The sequence below is a fragment of the Rattus norvegicus genome, chromosome 10, assembly GCF_036323735.1.
Source record: "Rattus norvegicus strain BN/NHsdMcwi chromosome 10, GRCr8, whole genome shotgun sequence".
Taxonomy (NCBI): Eukaryota; Metazoa; Chordata; class Mammalia; order Rodentia; family Muridae; genus Rattus; species Rattus norvegicus.
This window is the reverse complement of record NC_086028.1, coordinates 59,252,543-59,273,171: the sequence shown is the minus strand read 5'-3', so window position 1 is coordinate 59,273,171 and position 20,629 is coordinate 59,252,543. Positions and strand designations below refer to the sequence as shown.

At 37.1% G+C, this 20,629-nt stretch overlaps 1 protein-coding gene across 1 annotated transcript; it reads right to left on the bottom strand.

Annotated features, from left to right (window-relative positions):
- Positions 1-19,346: 19,346 nt before the first annotated feature.
- On the bottom strand, positions 19,347-20,282 carry Or1e1e (olfactory receptor family 1 subfamily E member 1E). Its single transcript, NM_001000715.1, has one exon. The coding sequence runs from the start codon at positions 20,280-20,282 to the stop codon at positions 19,347-19,349; it is 936 nt and encodes a 311-aa protein (NP_001000715.1).
- Between the last annotated feature and the right edge of the window lie 347 nt (positions 20,283-20,629).

The window sequence follows — 20,629 nt, the reverse complement described above, 5'->3', positions numbered from 1 at the left end:
CCAATCCTAAGTATTCATTCCTAGATGCATATACATGCAGGGAATGCTAAATAAGCTCAGTAAGTTATGTGCATGTGTAACAACATAGATTTAAGAACAGGAAGCTCTGAATTTCGGATAGGTGCCAGATACAGTAGGAGTATTACAGAAGAATGGAAGAGAAGGGGTGATGCAATTGTATTTTAAAATTAAAATTATCCAGCATGGAAGTGCAAGGAGATCCTAATTCTCCACTCCTGGCTGAGGAGCTCTTGGAAATTTACAGTTGCTTGGAGAGGGAGAGTCTCTTTTTCTGTGGAGGGGGTAGACATTGTCAGGTTGCCCACATACCATTTTATAACCCCCAGCCATGTACATATGGGCAACACTAATTGGACTATGAGTTATGAAATAATGCTAATAATGATAATGTATTAACAATAATTACTAATAATTATTATTAACAGCAATGACCTTAGTTTATAAGAGATATGTACTGGGTAAGAGGGCAAAGTTTGGAGAGAAGGTACTGTGAAAGATATGGTGAAAGTTGATTGTATGTAGCTAAGAAGTTTGAAATTAATACAAATAGATCTTTGAGAGAACAATAAAATTTCACAAAACTCAGAAGCTTTAAAATATTCAAGTTCTATAACTGTCTACGTCTGTATGTACACATAATGTACATTTAATGTATATGTAGTTTATATGTACATGTGATGTGCATGTAGTTTATATGTTTGTATATGCATATACTTAACACATACAAATATGTTCATATTTGTATCTCTGTCTCTATCTCTTTCTCTATCTCTATCTCTATCTCTATCTCTATATCTATATTTATCTAGGAAAGGGCACAACAATCAAGTGAATTTTCTGGGAAAGTCTCGCCATTTAGCATAGCTGTGATGGGTGTACTCTGAAGAGGCACAGCTACAGAGACTTTGACCCAGTCTTTCCTTTGCTGCTTATGTGCCTTTCATACAACTATTACTTAGCCCAATGATTCCTGGACATCAGCCCTATTGGACAAATTTCCTGTAGTTCAACATGAAGCTGTGGTTTCAAGAATTAATGCTGTTTAGATGAATAAATGATGTTATAGAATTCCTGATTAGATTCAAATATTTTAGAATGAATGTTTGGGAAGATAATGTTAAGTTTTTTCCCAAAAAAGATGGAATAGAGTTAGAATAAAGAATAGAATGTTATTCTCTTCATAGAATAATAAGTAAAAACTGCATAGTACTTAACACAATGAGCTTTCATAAATTGCATCAAGATAAAAAATGGGTTTGGGACAGATTTTTGATCAAGAGAAAAATGTTCATTCTAGGTCAGGGCCAAAGATGAAGACACAGGTGTGCACTATGATAAAGCAAGAGCCTATGAAACTGTTGCTTTGAACTTATAATGAGTTTATAGAATGAAACAGTGCTTTAAATTTACTATGGACAACATGTTTAACTCCTTTTTTGGGTAAAGTTTTATCCATTTCAAAAATTTAAAAAATTGCTTTCTTACATAGATTACAAAAAGCTGAGAGTAAAAATAAAGGTATGGTGTAGCCCTTTTCTCCTTCATCCACTGTGCATAAGTCTCTGTGCATGCCTGACTCTGACATCTCTGTCTCTCTCTCCTACTCTGTCTGCGTATCTGCCCCCCTTTCTTTCTCCCTGGCTCAGGAAAAGTTAACAAACACTGAGCTTCGTCTCTGGCCCATGAATTGAAGAATAAGGTGTTTAAATTACCACCTGTTGTTCTTTTCTTGTTTATTTTTTAATCAAATTATTTTATTTATATACATCCAAAAGTTGCCCCCTTTATAGTCCCCCCTCCCTGAGTTCTTCACTCCCCGACTCACTACCTCTTCGAGGGTGCTTCCCCACCTGCTTACCCACTCCTCCTCATCCCCACCAGCATCCCTTTTCCCTGGGTTTTAGTTTCCACAGGATTGAATGCATCTTCTCCCCCTGAGGCTGGACAAGGCTGTCCTCTCCTACCTATATGCCCAAGGCCACAGATTAGCCTGCGTATGCTCTTTGGTTTTTGGCTTAGTCTTTGGGAGTTTTGAGGGGTCTGGAATTGTTGAAATTGATGTTCTTCCTATGGGGTTGCAATCCCCCTCAGCTCCTTCAGTCTTTCTCCTTACTTTCCATGTGGATTCCTCACCTTAATCCAATGGTTGGCTTAATATATCAACATTTGTGTCAGTCAGCTGCTGGTACAGACTCTAATAGGACCACCATCCCAGACTCCTGTCTGTAAGCACAATATGCCCTCAGTAATAGTGTCAGGTTTGCTGTGGTGCATGGGATGAATCCCAAGTTTGGCCAGTCACTGTGTGGTCTTTCTTTCAGTCTCTGCTCCATTTTTATCTTTGCATTTCTTTTAGACTGGAACAGATATGTGTTAAAATTTTTGAAGATGGGGAAGGTCCCTTACCTCAACAGGAGGCCATGTCTATCTAATGGAGGTGGTCTCCTCAGGTTCCATCCCTGTACTGTTGGCCATTTCACCTAATGTCATCCCCACTGAGTCCTGGTGGCCTCTCAACCCCAGTTCTCTCGGACTTTCTGGAGGTTCCCTCTGTGCCCTCCTGTCTCTCCCATATTTGTTTCTGCCCCCTTTCATCATCTTCCCTTCCCTCTCACACACAAGTACCTCCTTCCTTCTGTTTCCCATGATTATTTTCTTTCTGCTTCTAAGTGGGTTTGAGGTATCCACTTGGGGGTCTTCATTCTTGTTAAGCTTCCTATCGTCTGTGAGTTGTTTCATGGCACACTGAAATTTTTGGCTAATATCCACTTATCATGGAGCACATACCAAGCATGTACTTTTGGGCCTGGGTTACTTCACTCAGGGTGATATTTTCTAGTTCCATCCATTTGCCTGCAGCAATTATGATGTCCTTGTTTTTAATAACTGAATAGTATCCCATTGTATAAATCAAGCATATTTTCTGTATTCCTTATTTGACTGAGGGATAAGTGGGTTTTTTCAGATTCTGGCTATCACAAATAAGTCATTATAAACATAATAGAGCATGTGTGCTTGTGGTATGGTGGAGCACCTTTTTATGTTTATTCCCAGGAGAACTATAGCTGGGTCTCCAGGTAGAACTATTTGCAGTTTTCTGAGGAACTGTCAGATTGATTTCCAGAGTGTTCCTACCAGTTTCCTTTCCCATTCACAATGGAGGAGCATTTTTTTCTTTCTCCACTTTCTTGCCAGCACATGCTCTCACTTGTGTTTTTGATCCTAGTCATTCTAAATGGTATAAGGTGGAATCTCAGGGTCATTTTGATTTTCATTTTCCTGATGACTTAGTAGGTTGAACATTTTTTAAGTGCTTTGAAGTTATGGAAGATTCCTCTATTGAGAATTTTGTTTAGCTCATTTTTAAATTAGGTTATTTTGTCTTATGGAGTCTAAAATCTTGAGTTCTTTGTATATATTGGATATTAGACCTCTATTGGATGTAGGATTGGTAAAGATCTTTTCCCAATCTGTTGGCTGCCTTTTTGTCCTAATGGAAGTGTCCTTTGCCTTGCAGAAGCTTTTCAGTTTTATAAAGTTCCATTCGTTAATTCTTGATCTTAGAGCATAAGCCATTGGGTTTTGTTCAGGAAATTTTCCTCAGTGCTCATGTGTTTGGAGTATCTGGTTTTATGTGGAGGTCCTTGATCTACTTGAATTTGAGCTTTGTACAGGGTGATAAGAATGGATTGATTTGCATTCTTCTACATGCTGACTGCCAGTTGAACTAGAAGCATTTGTTGAAAATGCTGTTATTTATCCACTAGATGATTTTAGGTCTTGTGCCAAAGATGAAGTGACCATAGGTGTGTAGGTTCATTTCTGGGTCTTCAATTATATTCCATTTATCTACTTGCCTGCCTCTGTAATAATACCACACAGTTTTTGTCACTATTGTTCTGTAATACAGCTTGAGGTCAGGGATGATGATTCATTCATAAGTTCTTTTTTTTTTTTTGTTGAGGATAATTTTTGCTGTCCTTGGTTTTTTTGTTATTCCACATGGATTTGCAATTTTTCTCTTTATAAATCTATGAAGAATTGAGTTAGAAATTTTATGGGGATTGCATTGAATCTGTAAATTGCTTCTATCAAGATGACCACTTTTACTATATTGATCCTGCCAACACATGAGCATGGAAGATCTTTCCATCTTCTGAGATCTTTAATTTTTTCTTCAGAGACTTGCAGTTCTTGTCATACAGATCTTTCACTTTCTTGGTTAGAGTCACATGAAGGTATTTTATATTATTTGGAACTATTGTTAAGGGTGTTGTTTCCCTAATTTGTTTCTCAGCCTGTTTATCTTTTGAGTAAAGGAAAGCTACTGGTTTGTTTGAGTTAATTTTATAACCAGGAACTTTGCTGAAGTAGTTTATCAGGTTTAGGAGTACAAAACAAAGAAAGATATTAAAAGCAGTAAGGGAAAAAGTTTAAGTAACATATAAAGGCAGACCTATCAGAATCACACCAGACTTCTCACCAGAGACTATGAAAGCCAGAAGATCCTGGGCAGATGTCATAGAGACCGTAAGAGAAATTGATCCATTCTTATTGCCCTGAACTGAAGATGCTAAACTCCAGAGAATCAAATAACTCTGTTAAAAATAGGGTACAGAGCAAAACAAAGAATTCTCAGCTGGGGAATATCAAATGGCTGAGAAGTACAGAAAGAAATATCGAACATCCGTAGTCATCTGGGAAATGCAAATCAAACCAACCCTGAGATTCCACCTCATACCTGTCAGAATGGCGAAGATCACAAATTCAGGTTACAACAGATGCTGGTGAAGATGTGGAGAAAGAGGAACATTCCTCCATGATTGTGGTGCTTTGGAACCTGAGGTTCTCCATTGAGATATCTGGCCCAGCTAGGTGTGTGGATGAGGGAAAAAGAACTCAGGCAGGGAGGGGGCACTGCTTCTGCTGCCTTTCCTGCTGTTCCTGCTCTTTCTACCCCTGATGATTTGGGTATATGCCCAGGAGTGGTATAGCTTGGTCATCGGGTAATACAATGTCCAGTTTTCTGAGGAAACTCAAGACTGATTTCAAGAGTGGTTGTACCAGCTTACGATCACACCAACAATGGAGGAGCGGTCCTCTTTCTCCACATTTTTACCACTATCTGTTATTGCCTGAGTTTTTGATCATAGACATTCTGACTGGTGTGAAGTGGAGTCTCAGGCTTGTTTTGATTTGCATTTCCCAGTTTACTAAGGATGTTGAACATTTCTTTAGGTACTTCTCAGCCATTCAATATTCCTCAGCTGAGAATTCTTTGTTTAGTTCTGTACCCCATCTTAATAGGGTTATTTGGCTCTCTTGAGTCTGACTTCTTGAGTTCTTTGTACATATTGGATATTAGCCCTCTATTGGATGTAGGATTGGTAAAGATATTTTCCCAATCTCTTGATTGCTGCTTTGACCTAATGACAGTGTCCTTTGCCTTACAGAAGGTTTGCAGTTTTATGAGGTCCCATCTGTCAATTCTTGGTGTTTGTTCAGGAAATTTTTCCCAGTGCTCGTCTTCTAGGCTCTTCCCTACTCTTACTTCTATTAGTTTGAGTGTAACTGGTTTTATGTGGGGGTCTGTGATCCACTTGGATTTAAATTTTGTACAGGGCAATAAGAATGGATTGATTTGCATTCTTCTACATGTTGACTTCCAGTTGTGCCTTCACCATTGTTGAAAATGCTATCTTTTTTCCCCTGGATGGTTTTAGCACCTTGTCAAAGATCATGTGACCATAGGTGTGTGGGTTCATTTCTAGCTCTTCAATTTTATTCCATTGATCTACCTTCCTGTCTCTGAACTGATACCATACAGTTTCTACCACCATTGCTCTGTAATACAGCTTGTGGTTAGAGACGGTAATTCCCATAGAAGTACTTTTCTTGTTGAGAACAGTTTTCACCATCCTGGAGTTTTGTTATTCCTAATGAATTTGCAAATGCTCTTTCTAACTCTAAGAAGAATTGAGTTGGAGTTTTGATGTGGATTGCATTTAATCTGTAGATTGCTTTTGGCAAAATGGCCATTTTTACTATACTAATCCTGCCAATCCATGGGGATGAGAGATATTTCCATTTTCTGAGGTCTTCAACTTTTTTCTTCAGAGACTTAAAATTCTTGCTATAAAGACCTTTCACTTGTTTGGTTAGAGTCACACCGAGGTATTTTAGGTTATTTGTGACTATTATGAAAGGTTTCATTTCCCTAATTTGTTTCCCAGCTTGTTTATCCTTTGAATAGAGGAAGGCTAGTGATTTGTTTGAGTTAATTTTTACTTAGCCACTTTCCTGAAGTTGTTTATCAGGCTTAGCAGTTTTCTTGTGGAACTTTTGGGGTCACTTAGCTATACAGTGATGTCATCTGCAAATAGTGGCATTTTGACTACTTTCTTTCCAAGTTATATCCCTTTGACCTCCTTCTGTTGTCTGATTGCTCTGGCAAGGGATTCAAGTACTATATTGAATAGGTAGGGAGAGAGTGAGCAGCTGTGTGTCTAGTCCCTAATTTTTGTGTGATTGCTTCAAGTTTCTCTCAATTTAGTTTGATGTTGGCTACTGGTTTCTTGTGTATTGCTTTTACAATGTTTATGTATGGCCCTTGAATTCTTGATCTTTCCAAGACCTTTAACATGAAGGGGTGTCACACTTTTTAAATGCTTCCTCAGCATCTAACAAGATGATCATGTGCTTTTTCTTTCAGTTTCATTATGTAGTGGATTAGGTTGATGGATTTCCATATATTGAGCCATCCATGCATCCTTGCGATGAAGCCTACTTGATCATGATGGATGATCTCTTTGCTGTTTCCTTGGATTTGGTTTGCAAGAATTTTATTGAGTAATTTTGGGTTAATATTCATTAAGGGTAATTGATCTGAAATTCTTTTTTTTAATTGGTCCTTGTGTGGTTTAGGTATAAGCATAATTGTGGCTTCATGATGAATTGGGTAGTGCTTCTTCTGTTTCTATTTTGTGGAATCGTTTGGACAGTACTTGTATTAGGTCTTCTATGAAGGTCTTAAAGAATTTTGCACTAAACCCAATTGGTTCTGGGTATTTTTTTTTGGTTGGGAGACTTTTAATAGCTGCTTCTATTTCTTTAGCAGTTATAGGACTGTTTAGATGATTTGTCTGATACTGATTTAACTTTGGTATCTGATATCTGTCTAGAAAATTGTTCATTTTTCCAGATTTTCCAGTTTTCTTGAATATAGGCTGTTGTAGTAGAATCTGATAATTGTTTGAATTTCCTTAGATTCTGTTGTTATGTCTCCCTTTTCTTTTCTGGCTTTTTTATTTTGGATACCCTCTCTGTGCTCTCTGGTTAGTTTGGCTAAGGGTTTATCTATCTTGTCGAGTTTCTCAATGAACCAGCTCCTAGTTTTGTTGATTCTTTGTACAGTCTTTTTTTTTTTTTTGTTTGTTTCTACTTGGTGGATTTCAGCCCTGAGTTTAATTATTTCCTGCCTTCTATTCCTCTTGGGTGTATTTTCTTCCTTTTGTTCTAGAGCTTTTAGGTATGCCGTCAAGCTGCTAGTGTATGCTTTTTCCAGTTTCTCTTTGGAGGCCCTCAGAGCTATAATTTTTCCTCTTAACACTGCCTTCATTGTGTCCCATCAGTCTGTGTATGTTGTGTTTTCATTTTTATTACATTCCAAAAAGTCTTTAATTTCTTTCTTTATTACTTTCTTGACCAAGTTATCCTTGAGTAGAGCAATGTTTAATTTCCATGCATATGTGGGCTTTCTCTCATTTGTTGTTGTTGTTGAAGACCAGCCTTAATCTGTGGTGATCTGATAGGACACATGAGATTATTTCAATCTTCTTGTATATTTTTAGCCCTATTTTATGACAGATTATATGGTCAATTTTGGAGAAGTTACCCTAAGGTGTTGAGAAGAATGTATATTATTTTGTTTTAGGGTGAAATGTTCTATAGATAGCTGTTAAATTCATTTGGTTCATAATTTCTGCTAGTTTTTATATCTCTATGTTCAGTTTTTGTTTCTAGGATCTGTCCATTGAACACAGTGTGGGTTTGGAAATTTCCCACTTTTATTGTGTGGGTTGCTCTGTGTGCTTTGTGCTTTAGTAAGGTTTCTTTTATGAATATAAGTGCCTTTGCATTTGGAGCATAGATATTCAGGATTGAGAGTTCATCTTGGTGGATTTTTCCTTTGATAAATATGAAGTGTCTGTCTTCTTTTTTGATAACATTTGGTTGAAAGTCAATTTTATTCAATATTAGAATAGCTACTCCAGCTTCTTCCTTGGGACCATTTGCTTGGATAATTGTTTTCCAGCCTTTTACTCTGAGGAGTGCCTTTCTTTGTCACTGATGTGAGTTTCTTGTAGGCATCAAAATGCTGGGTTCCCTTTATGTATCCAGTCTGTTAATCTATGTCTTTTTATTGGGGAATTGAGTCCATGATGTTAAGAGATATTAAGGAATAGAGATTTTTTTGGTGTTATTTTTGTTGGTAGAGGTGGAATTATGTTATGTTGGTGCTCTTCTTTTGGGTTCGTTGGAAGGAGATTACTTTCTTGCTTTTTTTTAGGGTGTAGTTTCCCTTCTTGTGTTGGAGTTTTCCAACTATTTTCCTTTGTTTTGCTGGATTTGTGTAAAGATTTTGTGGAAATTTGGTTTTGTCATGGAATATTTTGGCTTCTCCTTCTATGTCAATTGAGAGTTTTGCTGGATATAGTAGCTTGGGCTGGCATTTGTGTTCTCTTAGTGTCTTTATGACTTGTGCCCCAGATCACAGTCTCTGGTGAGAAGTTTAGTATATTCTGATAGGTCTGCCTTTATACGTTAATTGACCATTTCCCCTTACTGTTTTCAATATTCTGTCTTTGTTTTGTGTGTTTGGTGTTTTGACTATTATGTGATGGGAGGAATTTCATTTCTTGTCTGATCTACTTGAGTTCTGTAGGCTTCTTTTATGATTATGTGCATCTATTTCTTTAGGTTATATATTTTTTCTTAGGTTATTTTGTTGAAGATATTTACTGGCCCTTTAAATTGGGGGTTTTTGCTCTCTTCTATATCTATTATTTTTAGGTTTGATATTTTCATCGTGTCCTGGATTTCCTGGATATTTTGGTTAGGAGCTTTTTGTGTTTTACATTTCCTTTGACTGTTGTGTCAATGTTTTCTATAGTATTGTCTGCCCCTGAGATTCTCTCTTCTATCTCTTGTATTCTGTTGCTGATGCTTGTGTCTATGACTCCTGGTCTCTTTTCTAACATTTCTGCCTCCAGGTTGTCTCCCTTTGTGATTTCTTTATTGTTTCTATTTCCATTTTTAAATCCTGGATGGTTTTGTTCAATTCTTTCACCTGTTTGGTTCTGTTTTCCTATATTTTTAAGGGATTTTTGTGTTTCCTCTTTAAGGGCTTCTACCTGTTTACCTCTGTTGTCTTCTATATCTTTAAGGGTGCTATTTATTTTCTTCTTAAAGTCCTCTCTCATCATCATGAGTTGTGATTTTTAAATCCAAATCTTGCGTATCTGGCGTGTTTGTTTATCCAGTATTTGCTTTGGTTAGAGAATTAGGTTCTTACGATGCCAAGTAGTCTTGGTTTCCTTTGTTTTAGTTACTGTACTTGTCTCTTGCTATCAGGTTGTCTCTGGTGTTAGCTTGTCTTGCTGTCTCTGACCATGACTGGCCCCTCCTGTAAGTCTGTGTGTCAGCATTCCTGTAGACATGTTTTCTTTCAGCTGCATCTGGATACAGAGAGCTGTGGGACTGGGTCAGCTCTGGGTGCAGGCAGAAACTGGGAGGCTCCTTTCCCTCACCACTCCTAATTTTCTGTGCCCGGAGGGCCCAGAGGGCACTAAGCAGGTTCCTATCGGCCAGTAAACTGAGCAAAAGTACTTTTCTCACACAAAAGTAGTTGTCTTCTCGTAGCTCTCAGGATTGTCCATCCTTCTGAGAGTTCAAGTATTTTCCCCATGGGATTTGAGTACAGAGAGCTGTGGGCTCAACTCCAGGTGCAGGCAGAAACTGGAGGGATCCTGCTCCTGACTGTTCCTAGATTCATGTATCCAGAAGGTACTATTCATGTTCCTCTTGGGCCGGGAATATGAGCAGAAGTGAAGGTATCCCCTGAGCTCTCGGTATTGTTCACACTTCTGAGGGTCCCTTAAATTGATTATTAAGCAGGGCCCAATCAATTTAATTTAATTTTCTATGATAAGGAACAGAAGAATGAATGCTAGAACCTGGAAATGTGTCCTGTATGTTTTATGATTTACTTTGTAAATCATCCATTTTATAGTAGGTGGTTTGGTTTACCCTTATGACAATCTGAAGAAGTTAAAGAAGGTATTGTTTCACAGACAAAAGAATGTGATGTGCAGTGACTTTCCTTCTCACACAAAAGGGCAATGGGTGAGCATGTATGACACCATAAACTAATTCCACTCTTTTGTCTCATTTCTTTAGAATAAAGATTTTTTTTTGTATTTTTAATATTCTTTACTTCACTGTGGCATGGAATATTTCTGGTCCATTTATTTTTTCAGTTGTCCTTGGCAGCTGATGACACACAAACCCAGTCCTATTTGAACCTGATGAGCCCCACAAAACACACATAATCTCCATGTGAAACCAGTTTTGCCTCTGGTGCTTCTCACAGCCTGCAGAACATCTCCACTTGAGCTCTGTGTATTCTTCAATGGAAACACACAAACCTCGGACACTTTCTGTTCCCACACAGTATTGTTTTTGTCTTTTATCTTGTTATTTATTATGATGTCATCTCTTACCCTGTGATCTACATAAGCACTTCTACACCTGCACACACCTGCATGGACACACAGACACACACACACACACACACACGTGCGCACACACAAACACACACACATACACAGAGACACACACACACCCCTATATTTACAAAATTGGATAATAGCTCATAGAATTTTGAATTTTGCCTTTGTATTGAATTTTGTCTTAAGATATTTATTATTATTGTTCTCCTGTAGTTAAGGTAGCATTGGCTATTGTCATTGCTAAATTTTGAAATCAATTGTCATGGTATTATAGAATTATCAGAGACAAGATATACAATCTTAACTTAAGCCAGCTTCCTCCTTATTTGCAAAACAAAGTTTAAAAGGCAGAAATGAGTCTACATTCAGTATCAATGTCATCAGGTATAACAGATATGGGAAAGAAGCAAAAACTCTGCTGAGAAATACAAAGCAGGAACACAATCCAAAAATATAGCCTAGAATGAACATCACATTAAACGTATAAAATTTTAACTAACTCATAAAAATCTAACAATTTTATTAGTATAACACTGTGCAATGAAGATCATATGTAATGTAGAAGAAGGACTGTGTCAGAGTAGGTGTGGTTTAAAGAGAAAAGAGGGAAATAGAGAACAAGAGAGTTAAACTGAAAATCTTAACAAAAAAAAAATTAGAAACCAAGTCAGTATGATGGGCCATGCCAGTAAAGAAACAATTTCATAACAGTAATAGTTTATATGTGACTGGAGAGATCACTCAGTGGTTAAGACAGATCACTAGATAAACTTTCAGGAGACCCCAGTTCAATTCCCAGCACATATGTCAGTGGCTCACAACTGTATGCAAATTCAATTCCAGGGGATCTTGGCTTCTGGCTATTGTGGCGACTGTATAAATGTGGTATAGAGACTCACAGAGGTAAAACACCTATACATATAAGGATAAATTATAAGTGTTAATTCATTAATCAAATGTTAATTTAAAATTTTATTTCCTTATAATTTAGTTATATATTATATTATTTACAGTGAGAATCTGCAATAGTAAACACATAAATGTTAATTTAAAAATTAAATGTAGGTTGGCCTATAATTGTAAATATACATTCCATTTATTATATTATTTATAGTAAGAATGCAAAATAGTAAAGATACTTTGTTACCCGCAGTTCATAAAATCCAATATACAACCATCTCTGCCTTTGCTGGTTGAGAACACTAACGAGATAAATTGCCAACTGAGTACTAAGTGTTAAACGAATGGGGATTTGAACAAGAATTTGTAGTCACAAGTCACAAGTCCTCTAACTCATAAATATAAAAATAATTTCTTAGAGGAAGCTCAGAGACAGTGGTACCCTGGTAAAGTTTTATAGCTGATCAGGGATGGCTAAGTTAATAAGGAATAACATTCTTACATAGGGTATTTTAGACATCACTCACAGCATTTTATGAATTTTACAAATACAAGACTGAAAAATCTCAAAATGGGGAGGGCTAAAACTCACTGGGAAAGAACATATTTAGGATGTGTGAGACTTGGATTTTACTTACTAGTATCATACACAACATCATTTTGATGGTGTACATGAGTTGAAGAGATGCTTGAAGATTTTATTTAGGAGGAATGAGTTGGAGAACCAAAGAATGGCTATATATAATGGTATATAATGTTCTTTATAAATGGATATAAAATATTCCCATTTAAATGAAAACTATGTGATTCAAGGTATATTGATACTTAACAAGAGTTGACCATTCTGCAGTGCATATAGCCTTCAATGCATCATATTGACATAAATGCATACAGTTATAATCATTATTTTATACCAATGAAATACATGCACCAAAAATGTTGGAAGTGATCACAATGGAAAGCACTAATTAAACAAGGGTGAAACTGGCCATTAGTGATATGAGAAAGCTACAAGTGTGAATATACAAAATTTCAATTTATTTTTAGAAATACAAATATTTTCTCTGGACTTTATAATTGTTTTGTGAAATTCATCTTGTTTGGACCAACTTTTTATTCCTTGATGATACATTATTTTAGCAATTTTTTTTCTTTTTTTTTTTTTTCAGAGCTGGGGACCGAACCCAGGGCCTTGTGCTCGCTAGGCAAACGCTCTACCGCTGAGCTAAATCCCCAACCCCGATATATTATTTTAATGTATATGCCATAATATGTTCATTTATATTAATTTGTGTTTAATTTTAAAAAGCATATTTATCTGAAAACAAATAAAACAAATTACCCTAACATTTTATTAAGCCTGTATTCCCAAACCATCCATTTCAACCTATAATCAATATAACATGCTTCTCTTTTCTTTTTCAAAATCTAGTATGCACTGTACACTTCATTTTGAATTAGTGTCTCTTAAGTGACCAATATTAATATGTAGCTTATGGTTAACTTATTAGAATGTGACTTAGATATAGTTTCTCCATGAAAAAAATTCATAATTAGCATGATATATAAAACTGTAATAAATGTAGTAGCACCAGAACACTACATATTTGCCATTGGCATGGTACATGCTTGGGAAAACATTGAACTCTTCAGAACTTTTGAGGAGAAATTCAAATCATAAGGATAACCAGACCATACAATGCACAATGAAGAAGAGAGCTATGATGAAAACTGTCCTGTTTCTCCTAAAATCACTAGAACTCTCTCAGAAAACAAAAATTGAGTCAGGGTCTCTAGAACATAGAAGGAAAATCAAACAACTAAGTCTGAGGGATGTAGTGGAGTCCTAGATAGGGAGACCCGAAACATAATGTCACAGTCCAAACATGGGCTGGGCAAACTGGAGAATTTGCTGAGTCTAGCACTCAATGAAACCAATGGGGTCAGATCAAAAATGAAACAAAATAAAGCAAGCAAACATCAAGAACAGCAAAATCTTTGCAAAGGCCAGGCCACCATGAACAAATTAAATGAGCTTCATTGATAAAACCCTACCCATAACACTTCTTCCACTCTTTCAAAAGCTACAATTTCTTTACCCCCTCTCTGAAGGCTGATGTGGTGGACCATAAACACATTAATTGTAAGCATTTTAAGGGCAGCACAACCTTGGTCCATCAACATCTCTTCTTTACCAGCTTCACCCTTGAGCAGATAGCATGCTACTACTTCCAGCCTACCTCAAAAAGAAGATTCCATTTGTCTATATGTTCTCACTCTCCTGATTCTTCAGCCACATTCCACAGAAGCTGGGAAGAAAGTAATGACTAGACTACCTCAATCTAAGGTCCTTTAAAACACAGGAGCTGCTTATACTTCAGAAAGTCATGTAGGACTCATTTGGAGACATATTGGGTAGGAGAATCTCTCTTGCCATCTACATACATTAAAATTCCAAAATCTTTGCATCCAATTCTCTATTAAGACATTTTTTTATTTTATATGCATAGATGCTTTTCCTGCATATGTGTCCATGACCACAAGAATGCTAATGCCCATAATGGCCAAAAGGGAGCATTAGGCCCCCTGGAACTGGAGTTACAAATGGCTGTGAGCCGCCATGATGGTGCTGGGAATCAAACCTAGGTCTAAATAGTTTCAGTAACTACTGACCCATCCCTTCACCTATGTATTGTATTATTGACAATGAAACTATTAGAGAGATGGCTATTCTACTTCTTTTTCTCTCATGTATTGCCTATCACCATGCATCTGTATCATCATCTCATTGAGATGGAGACCAGGAATCTCTGAACTCAGTAGCTAACTAACTAATCTGAAACAGAGAGCTTTAGTTTCAGTGAAGAGACTGAATCAAACAATAACATGGAAAACAATTGAGGAAGACATCTGATAGTAACCTCAAGCCCCTGAATGCATATACTCACATGAATAGACACAACTGCACATGAGCAGGTACACTTCTGTATACCACACACAAATAAATACAAAAACATGAACAAACATAAAATAATTCATAATTCATGTCAGAGAATATTAGTGGCATCAGAGTTGAAGGAAATACAATGGAGAGAAATGTCCTAAGATACCAAGGAGCATATTGTGATATACACAGCACTTCAGTGGTGAGTTGTTTCATTCACTCTGCATCTACAAACATCACTATAATGGGACAATACAAAAACTTACCTCACAATGTCACATTCTCTAGAGGGACACTGTGTTATAACATTTGGAAGACTCAATGCAATCATCATTAGGTTCTACAACATAGATGGAATACTTTTCTAAATGTATTTTGATCAATACCTACTGAATGAGCCCCAAAACTTGGTATTAGGGAGAAGAGATGAGAATCAAGCAACAGGCTTATCTTAAGTGAGAAGTTGAGTTTTTTCTAAACATAATAAAATTATGAGCACTTGATGGACAGGGATGAAATGTAGCTTCTTGTAAAGAGGCCTGTGGATAGTCTCTTACACATTGTCTTCCTAGACCTCAATCAATGTTTTCAGAGGCCCTTAGAAATCATTAGTTACTGTCTATGATCTTGGCAAATTGAAGGTAAATTACTGGCCTTATATTCAAATTTCAGTGACATACAGATAGTATTTTGGAACTATGTTTAGAATTATTAATTTGAAAAGAAAGACATACTAAAAATATATCATAGATTGTTTTAAGATATCAGGTGATCCCAAATTACAAAGAAATGACTTAGTGCTGGTGATAGTAGAGACTAAGTGTGATGCTCCCAGATTATCCTATAGAATTGTCCTTTAGAAATATCTGTGAAAGAGAATCCTATGCCACCTTATTTAACTATGGCTTTATTATTATTAAATTATTATTTATTATTATTAAATTATTATTAACTGTGGCTTTATCCATACCGTGGTTCCTGCCTCCTATTTCCATCCTGTTCATTTCAGATGGAGTCCCTCTAATTGCCCTCTCACCCCTTTCTTTTACATGGCACTGACTCCTGGGATCCCTGAGTCCCAGAGAAACTCATTAGTAATACATTTAGTATTTTCCCCTGTCCATTACTGCTATGTATTCTAAATAACATATCTAAATAAATTATGTTACCTGTAAGAAATTTGGGTTCATTCCAATTCTGACATTCTCAAAAATACTTCATTTAACCCCTGTGGCTTTTACTACTAATTATTGAAACTATAAGGGAGCCTGAGATGTGTTTTTCCCATTTATTAATTATAGGCTTTTGAAGTAACACATTTATGGTCATACTCTGTGTAATTCTCTGCTAATATATCTGTACTACTCATCCCTGAGCCTAAGGCAACCATCTTTAAGAGGAGTCCAGCTCCTAGAATAACTCAGCAAAGTAATTAATAACAGTAGTAAGCAACTTTCTAGGACCAATTTAAAATCCTGTAATAGGTTACATATCTAGCAGATCATGGCCTTGTAGGGCATCAATGGGAAGAGAGGCCCTTGGTCCTATGAAGGCTCAATGCCCCAGTGTAGGGGAATGCCAGGGCAGGGAGGAGGAAGGGAGCAGGTGGGTGGATTGGGGAGCATCCTCATAGAAGAAGGGGTAGGGAGGATAGGATAGGAGTGTTTAGGAGGGGAAATGGGGAAAGGGGATATCATTTGAAATGTAAATAAAGAAATGCAAATCACAGCCTCTAAAAGTGCACAGTGAAGGCAGAAGAATCATGTGTTATATCACAAAATCTCTTGTGCAAACACTCTGCTATCCTACTACTTTCTTGTCCTGTTTTACATAACATGTCTGATTGTATTGTGAGTGTTGTATGTGTCCTTTATTAACAGATCCTTGTATAAACCCCACAAGGATTTTTCTAAAGACAAACCTCAGTTGCTAATATTATACACTCCTTGTTGAATTTTAATACATTTTATAAAAACCACAAAAAATTAAAAAAAAGAAATGTTCAACATCCTTAGTCAGCAGGGAAATACAAATCAAAACTATTCTGAGACTCCACCTCACACCAATCAGAATGGCTAAGATTAGTAAATTATGCAAAAATTAACAATTATTAAACATTTGTATAAAATAAAAATATTATAAAATGATGTATCCTTTTTAATCTCTCTCTCTATACACACACACGTGTGTGTGTGTGTGTTTAATTTTTGAGCACGATTTTAAATCAAATATAAATTATAAATTTTTCTCATTGCTCTTTCGTCCACTTTGAGACATTTACATTTTTTGATATTTTTATTTATTTACATTTTAATGTTATTCACTTTCACGGTTTCTTGTCCATAAACCTCCTATCCCATCCCCTGTTTCTTCTATGAGGGTGTTCCCTTCATATCCTCCCATCCCTCCCTGCCTCCCCGCCCTGACATTCCCCTACACTGGGGGCTTGAGCCTTGGCAGGACCATGGGTTTCTCCTCCCATTGTTGCCCAACAAGGCCATCCCCTAATACATATGTAGATGAGCCATGGGACTGCCCCTGTGTACTCTTTGGATGGTTGTTTAGTCCCTGGGATCTCTGCTTGGTTGGTATTGTTGTCCTTATAGCGCTGCAAACCCTCAGGACTTTCACTCCTTTCTATAACCCCTCCAATGGGGACTCTGTTCTCAGTTCAATGGTAGGCTGCGAGCATTGGCCTCTGTATTTGTCATGCTCTGTCAAAGCCTGTCAGGAGTCAGCTATCTCAGGCTCCTGTCAACATGCACTTCTGGCATCAGTAATATTGAAAATGGGCTGGATCCCCAGGTAGAGCAGTCTTTGGATGGAAAAGAAAAGCCTTTCTTTCAGTCCCTCCTCCAAACTTTGTCTCCATATCACCTCCTGTGAATATTTTTCTTCCCTCTTCTAAGAAGAACGGAAGCTTCCACACTTTGGCCATCCTTCTTCTTGAGTTTCATGTGATCTGTTGATTGTATTTTGGGTAATCCAAGCTTTTTGGCTAATATCCACTTATTAGTGAGTACATACCATGTATGTTTTTTTGTTATTGATTTACCTTACTCAAGGTGATATTTTCTAGTTATATCCATTTGCCTAAGAATTTCATGAGAAAGAAATTAGGGAAATGACACCCTTCCCAATAGTCACAAATAACATAAAATACATGGCGTGACTCTAACCAAGTTAGTGAAAGATCTGCATGACAAAAACTTCAAGTCTCTGAAGAAAGAAATTGAAGAAGATCTTTGAAGATGGAAAGATCTCAATGCTCATGTATTGGCAGGATTAATATTTTATAAATGGCTATTTTGACAATGGCAATCTACAGATTCACTGCAATCCCCATCAAAATCCAGACTCAATTCTAACTCAATAGAGTTAGAAAGAGAAAGTTGCAAATTCATTTGGAATAACAAAAACTATCTTCAGCAAGAAAAGAAGTTATGGGAATCACAATCCCTGACCTTAAACTGTATTATAGAGCAATAATGATAAAACTGTATGGTATTGGTGCAGAGACAGGCAGGTAAATCAATGGAATAGAAGTGAAGACCCAGAAATGAACCCACACACCTATGGTTACTTTGACAAAGGAGCTAAAACTATCCAGAAGAAAAAGATAGCATTTTCAACAAATGGTACTGGTTCAACTGGAGGACAGCATGTAGAAGAATGCAAATCAATCCATTCTTATTGCCCTGTACATAGTTTAAGTCTAAGTGGATCAAAGGCCTCCACATCAAATCAGATACATTCAAACTAATAGAAGAAAAAGTTGGAACGAACCTCAAACCCATGGGCACTGGGGAGAATTTCCTGAACAGAACACCAATGGCTTAAGACTGCTTTTTTGAAACACTTCCCCAACTGAGCACCAAGTACTTAAACCCTGAGTTTTCAGAGGACGTTTGTATTAAAATGATGTCCTTTGAATCCTCTGCCACCATAGGCTTTTGGCCATATCATATAGCACAGTGCATTTAATTCAACTTTAATAGTCCAATGGCTTTAATAGTCTCAACAAGTTTAAAAGAGTCATTTCTGAGACTCAAAGGCATCTCTCAACTGTAGCCTCCAATAAGCTAAAAAATAAAATTAAGCAATTCCAAGGTATAATGTAACACAATACTCATTAACATCAAAGGAAGAGGAGTGAAGGTCACAAAGAATCTTTAAAAATTGATGCTACAGCACAAAAAAATGTTCTGACTACAATGGTACAATTCCATGACACATTTTATTGATGTATGGAATAGAGATGTCCTTTAGAAAAATATAGCATAACAGTTATTAAGGCCAGAATTTTGACAATTTATTGGGCCTATTTATACATTCCATCTCTGCCCTTCTTACTACTAACCCAACTTCACTAGGTTGGAGAGAAACAAGGATAGAGGGAAAATGGGGTATTAATTTTGTTAGACTACTTCCTGCTAATTAGGGGTATCAAGATCCCTGGGACAAATTTGATATTCATCATAGGTTATGTTCTACCAGAAAACATGTAAGCAGCACCAGCAAGCAACGAGCAGCAAAGAGAAACAGCAGGAAAAGGAGCAGCAGCAGCAGCAGCAGCAGCAGCAGCAGCAGTAATACCAGCAGGAGGAACAGCAGCAACTTTATCAAATCTTGGTACTCTAGCATGTTTATACTACTTAATTATAAGAACATCTGAAATGGAGTTGTCATAGTTAGAAGAGTATTTTCTTTTGAAGCACTCTTTTTAGAGCACCCTTTATATCCTTGTTCCTCAGGCTGTAGATAAAGGGGTTCAGCATGGGAGTCATGACTGTGTACATCATAGACATGACAGTATCCTTCAGAGTAGAGTTATTTGCAGATGGACACAAGTAGAGGCCAATAATTGTGCCATAGAACAGTGACACCACAGATAGGTGAGAACCACAAGTGGTGAATATCTTGTGTATGCCTCGGGTTGAAGGAACCTTTAGGATAGAGGAAACAATGCAGGCATACGACACTGTGATGAGTATAAATGGAAGTATAACAACAAGCCCACCTATGATCAATATCACTAACTCATTAATGTGAATATCAGAGCAGGCCAGCTTCAGGAGAGCAGACAGATGACAGAAAAAATGGGGGATCATATTATTTTCACAGAAAGACAGCCTAGTCAAAAGCAAAGTGTGCAACATGGCATACAATGCTGTCAGCATGCAGGATAGTAGCAACAGACTCATACAGAGCTTGGGACTCATAATGCTGGTGTAATGAAGGGGAAAACAGATGGCCACATAGCGGTCATAAGCCATGGCCACAAGGAGCAAGCTCTCAAGATCACCAAAAAACAAAAAGAAGTACATTTGTGCAAGGCAACCTGCATATGGGATGGATGGTACTTGGCTCTGCATGTTCAGCAGCAACTTGGGCACTGTGACAGAAGAAAAGCAGAGGTCATTGAAGGACAAGTTGCTTAGAAAAAAGTACATGGGTGTGTGGAGATGGTTGTCCAGTCGAATGAGTATGATGATGATGAGGTTCCCCAGGATGGTGGTGAGGTACATGGCCAGGAACAGGGCATAGAATAGGTGATGGTGCTTTGGGGGTATGGGCAGGCCCAGAAGGAGAAAATAGGAGATGATAGTCTGGTTGTTTCCAGGCATGATCTTCCTGTAATATCTGTAAGGGTAATAGTAGACTACATGTAAATATGTAATAAAATGAATATATATATTATATATATTATAAGTGGTTTTCAGTAATCTCATATTCATCACATTATCTATTATTCCACATAGCTAGAATTTCTATAACAACAAATTCTTTGGTTTGTTATGGGTGTCTCAATATTTCACCCTTTATATTCTACTCATATTTGAGATACAAAATATATTAGCTTGTCTCTTATTTCTGAGTTGGTTACGTGACCTCATTCATTTTGATTCAGTTTTGCCAATTTATTGTATCTAATGTTCTCTAGGCCTCAGTGAGGATGATCTTATTTTATGAT

Coding starts and splice junctions, on each gene's coding strand:
- Or1e1e (NM_001000715.1), bottom strand. CDS start 20,282: ATGCCTGGAAACAACCAGACTATCATCTCCTATTTTCTCCTTCTGGGC.